This window comes from Bidens hawaiensis, unplaced genomic scaffold, assembly GCF_021521415.1.
Source record: "Bidens hawaiensis isolate Kalapana, Puna unplaced genomic scaffold, B.hawaiensis_p1.1 tig00028742_1, whole genome shotgun sequence".
NCBI lineage: Eukaryota > Viridiplantae > Streptophyta > Magnoliopsida > Asterales > Asteraceae > Bidens > Bidens hawaiensis.
The window spans coordinates 184967-190117 of NW_027494704.1; the positions used below are offsets into that span (position 1 = coordinate 184967).

At 34.4% G+C, this 5151-nt stretch overlaps 1 protein-coding gene across 1 annotated transcript; it reads right to left on the reverse strand.

The window, feature by feature from the left end:
- Positions 1–931: 931 nt before the first annotated feature.
- LOC143577600 (protein TRIGALACTOSYLDIACYLGLYCEROL 3, chloroplastic-like) lies at positions 932–4543 on the reverse strand. Its single transcript, XM_077061388.1, has 10 exons — positions 4334–4543; positions 4077–4184; positions 3901–3996; positions 3453–3530; positions 3310–3371; positions 3150–3225; positions 2887–2994; positions 1873–2048; positions 1725–1809; positions 932–1064 (listed from the first exon to the last, which is right to left on the reverse strand). Exons 1-10 carry the CDS (start codon positions 4541–4543, stop codon positions 1026–1028), a joined length of 1038 nt encoding a protein of 345 aa, XP_076917503.1. The 3' UTR covers positions 932–1025.
- Positions 4544–5151: the final 608 nt, after the last annotated feature.

The window sequence follows — 5151 nt, forward strand, 5'->3', positions numbered from 1 at the left end:
AAACTCTGGGTGACAGGAGAAGAATATTGTGACCCAAGTCCCAAAATACCCTTCGTCTTCACTAATAGAACTAGATTTGAGTTGGAAAACATGCCTACTCACCTCAAAATCTAATAACACCATTTGGTTGTAGCCTGGTTTGACCTTGTCCAATCCATAACTACCTCTGTGTTTATTTTTTATTCTAACAAGGCTGAATCCAACATCTTCTTTATGTGATCTTGGTTCATCATAATTCTGTTGATTAATAATTTCAGTCTCGTTTATCAAATGCTTGATTCAGTTTCTCCTAGTCTTTCATTATTAATACCACGTCTAAGAAGTCAAGGACATCTTATACCGTTGTTAGGAACAAATAATTTGTAATTCACAAGAGAAATACTATCGAGATTCTAGTTAAGCAGGTTGTTAGGCTAACGAGTTTAGTTACGGATGTTTAAGACCGAATACCATTCTAGTCTAGCGTTTACAGGAACAGTCCTTTATCTTTTGGATACCAACTAATGTTCCTCAACAACAGTCTAGCTTAAAGAAGAAACCATCGGTAAAAAAATCAACATTGAAACAAAATTGATGATTGGTTCGTTTGGGTTTCATCGGTTTAAATTGGTTCATAAACACCCATAGTACACTTACAATATAACAAGGGACAATCCCCATTTTGTTCATTCTTCATCCCTATGTCAAAGATTTGTCCACAAGGTTGCTTGATTCCAAAAATGTCCATGAAGAATACCGGCGTTCCCTTACTTATTTTCCGACTTCCGACGGTTTTTCTAGCCAACGATCAAGCAACACTTGTCTGTGTTAATGGCAGATCCGACGGAAAGTTTTAGCAAACGTGAGGAGACGACCTTATTGAGTTCCATGTCCCCGTCGGACATGCCATGTTTTCCGGCGACGTTGGTTATATTAAGAATTATGAGGGGCAAATGAATATCTACTCGGTTCCAACTTCTGAGCCGTGTAGAGGCCCGTTGAGATCAAGAAAATATCTATAACTACTATAAACTTTGTGTTCTGACTTAGTACCTAATAGGCCCATCCAAGTCCCCAGAGGCAAACTGATAACAAAACAACAAATGATCAGCATCAATAACTCATTTTAAGAATTCACAGAAATCTACACTTTTTGCATTTTAATGTTAATCGTACCATATCAATTCGGGTTTATATGGGTGGTTTATTTTCTAACAGGTTGGTGTGTTTTACATGTGCATCTTAAATTATTCCGAACATGTCAGATTCAAAAAAAGGAGTTGAAAGGGAAACACATTGGTGTATCTTAAATGCACCACTAGAATTATTTATCTGAAATGCTAGTTTACTAATGCCATTATACTTAACTGATAAATACTTTAAAAAAATGGACCGAAAAATGTGTTGACTAACCCGACCCGCACTAAAAATAATGTCACCCAACCCACCCACCTGGCCATTTTGTCACATTTGAACCAACTGAGCCGTCTCATTTAAATTTGAGCCAATGTAAGCTCGTTAGAATATTAAATTTTTAAGTTATGTAAAAACGAGCCGAACGAGCTGAGCTGAGCCAAGCAGGGTCAAGTTCAAAATGAGCCAAGTTAGAGCACAACTTCCACCTCAGTTACAAGAATTCGAGCCAAGCTGGCTCGTTTAAAATTCAATCCAAGCTCAAGCCGACCGAACAGCCCTAACTCACCCCTTAACCAAAACCAAACAACAAATAAACAGAATTAACGAACCTGTTGGACTATTGGATTTGTTGATGAAGTGAATTCATGAGTCATTCCTTCCCATACAACCTTTCCCTCATGAAGAAACACCAACCTGAAAACACAATACCATTAACAAACATTACGCAACATGTTATTCGTATAACTATAGTAATACCTGTCAACCGCTCTTCTAATGGTACTGTGCTGGTGAGTTACAACCACATAAGATGCAATCTTTCCAGGCTTCCCCACTGCATCTTCACCTTTGCAATGAACGGAGCGGATCAGATCTTCAACAACTGTAGATGCTATCGGATCAAGCCCTGTCGTTGGTTCGTCATATAAAAGCACCTGCACCAAACACACACAAGTTACCTTCATATTAATTTATAAATAATAAATTTGTGTATTACAAAAGCTAAATTAGTAACAACAATAATCTACAACTGTAATAAATTGATTAAAGAGGTTAAATGTGTTCGAAAGAAGCTTTGGAAAACTATGATGTCCCAATAGTTCTGTATAATGATGTAGCCAAAACAGATTATGATGTCCCATAAAAATTGCAACATTTCCTTTCGAGTGTAAACGAGCCAAGCGCTCGTGAGATGCTTGAAATCAGCTTCCTAAAAGATTGAAACGAGCCAAGCTTAAATGAGCTCGAGCCTAAAAATTAGAGCCCGAGCTTCACTTACCGAGCTCGAGTAGGCACGCGAACCTATTATGTTTACAATTGTTATTTGATATATGTTTGTATAATAATATAATAATGATAATAATAATAATTATTATTATTATTATTATTATATATAAAACTATGACAAAGATAACAAATAATATGTATTATGTTATATATAAAATCTATGGTTATAAATGAGTTAATGTTTAATAAAATTAGTATATATAAATTAACTAGTAAAATAACTAATAATATATATCATGTTATATATAAAAATTAAAATTGTAAATATATAGAAAATTAATTATAAATGTATATAAAATTTCTATTTGCCCATTTTGACCATTAACAGATAAATCAATATAGTTCTGCCATTCTACATGAATTCTTTTCTTTCCTTGTTGGAGACTAAGGTCAAAGAGTTTTTTTAGAAAGACAAACTTTTCATGAGTAATAGTTAATATTAAGGAACAAAAATGAAGGGTAAAAAGATGCTAATTAGTTATATACCTCAGGTTCTATTGTATTACTTGTTGTATCGTATACTATAGATCGTGCTAGAGCCACTCTTTTTTTCATCCCTCCAGACAACTCGGATGGCATCCGGTCCTCAACTCCCTGCCAACAGAGCCAACCAATTTTTTAGAAGTGATCAAAGAATATCCAATATTCACCGTAATAAAATTTTGTGCAATGGCATTATGTAAATGGGATCAATTGGCTCTAACTCTATATAAATTCACACCGTTTTTATATGAGAATGCATTACTCACCTTTAATCTAACTGCAGCCAATGTTTCTGCAACAACTTCTTTAATTTCATCCTCGGGCATTTTTGAATGCTCATACCTATAATATTTAAAGAAAAAAAACTACAAAGGGATTAAGAAGATGCACAAAAATGTTCATTGCTCGTTAGCACACGGAACTTACAAAAGGAAACCAACGTTTTCCCGAACCGTTAAAGAATCAAAAAGTGCTCCACTTTGAAATACCTGATGATTAAAAAACTAATTTATTTAACATTTATCACCAAAAATCCTATGAAATCTATGAGTAGGTAAAAGGCACGTCACCAGGCCAATTCGAAGTCCTGACATATCATCATCACTTATTAATCCATGTCTTCTTCGTCCTCTAATATAAACTTCCCCCTGCTCAATTGCAAAACCAGCTCAAAGTTAGATTAAAAAAATAATAATAACGAAATCAAACCCATTGGTTGAGTAATTCAATATACAACTTAAACACCTTATCTGGAGTTAAAACATCAACCCTGACCCGCACACACTTAAAATTGTGTAACCCGAACAAAACCAGTTTAACCCATTTATCTAAACAAGTCAAACGAACTGGCTACCAATAATCAATTTGTAAACGTGCTAATCAGTTGGTGGGTTTAAAAAAGGGTTAAATGGTTCATAACAAGTTAGTGGGTTGACCTGTTTAACTAAACGGGTAAAACAGTTCAAACCGAACACAATCTGTATATTGGGTGAGTAATTCAATATACAACTTAAACACCTTATCTGGAGCAAGGAGCCTTGCAAAGATCTTTAAAATGGTGGATTTACCGGTACCCGAAGACCCGATGATTCCAACAGCTTCTCCATGCTTAATCTAACAAATTAAACATCAAAGTAACATAGAATTAAGAAAATAACAAGTAATCCATCTCTGAAGAAAATATGAGCCTTTACCCTAAAATTTAGACCTCTCAATATTTGTTTCTCCCCAAATGACTTGTATACATCTTTACACTCAAGAAGCACATCACTCTCCTCTGTAAACAAATTTAATGATGAACCCTAATCACAAACAAACATAAAGTTACAATCTTTACAGTTAATTTCAGTATAAAATCACTGAATTATCTCATAAAGTTCATCAATTGTGGAATTAGACATAAAAATAAAAGAATAACAATAACATAAATGGAAAACATTATTAATCATACTTTGAATTTTGATGGACTGTAATCATCAGCAGGCTTTAAATAATCCTGTGGAGCAAGACTGGAAGAAACAGGTGGTCTCCTCCTCCTTATTGAGAAAGTAAGAATGTTTTTACTAGTACTAATACGAGATTTGCAATAATAATAAGACCCAGATGAAGGGTAGTAACACACATTCAAGGCGAAATCAGATGAACCAACCAACGATATCATCTTTTGTTGAAATTTGAATCAGATTGGTGGGTTTGGAATCATGGGAAATTGATTGGTGGGTGTAACTATGAAGAAAGAAAAGAAAAGAAGGTTCTTTGGTCGGAAAAAGGTTGGAAATTTATTTAAAAGAAAGAAAAGGATGATGTGAGGTGCCGAAAGAATGAATTAGTGTGTTCCTGAAAAACGGCTTTCCTTCCTTCCTTCCGTACTTGTTTAAAATGTGTATGTTAATAATAATTCAATGCCATCATTACCTTACAAAGATGGGTGGCGGACTGCTGTAGTTGTAGGTCATTGTAGTTACAAGAAATATTATATCTTGGAGCTTTTGCTAAGGCTACGAGGTATTGGAGGCGGCTGCTGGGGATTAAGCGGAAGTCAAAGGGTATTTTACTGGAGCAAGACAGCCAAGTATATTTCTATTTTAATTCAATGAACAATAACTTTAATATTTTACCTTTTTGTTTCATACTTTATTATGAGTAGCTAAACCTTTATACTGCCTAGGTTTTGGTTGAGTACTATGTTAGATTTAATGGTTTGACGAACTACTATTGATTTTTGGTTGATTTGGTATTATGGTAAAGTTTTTAATTGGTTTGATTCAC

Coding starts and splice junctions, on each gene's coding strand:
- LOC143577600 (XM_077061388.1), bottom strand. CDS start 4,543: ATGATATCGTTGGTTGGTTCATCTGATTTCGCCTTGAATGTGTGTTAC. Junction 3,997..4,076: donor TGAGAGGTCTAAATTTTAGG/GTAAAGGCTCAT, acceptor TTAATTTGTTAG/ATTAAGCATGGAGAAGCTGT. Junction 2,049..2,886: donor GTAATACAATAGAACCTGAG/GTATATAACTAA, acceptor TGTTTGGTGCAG/GTGCTTTTATATGACGAACC.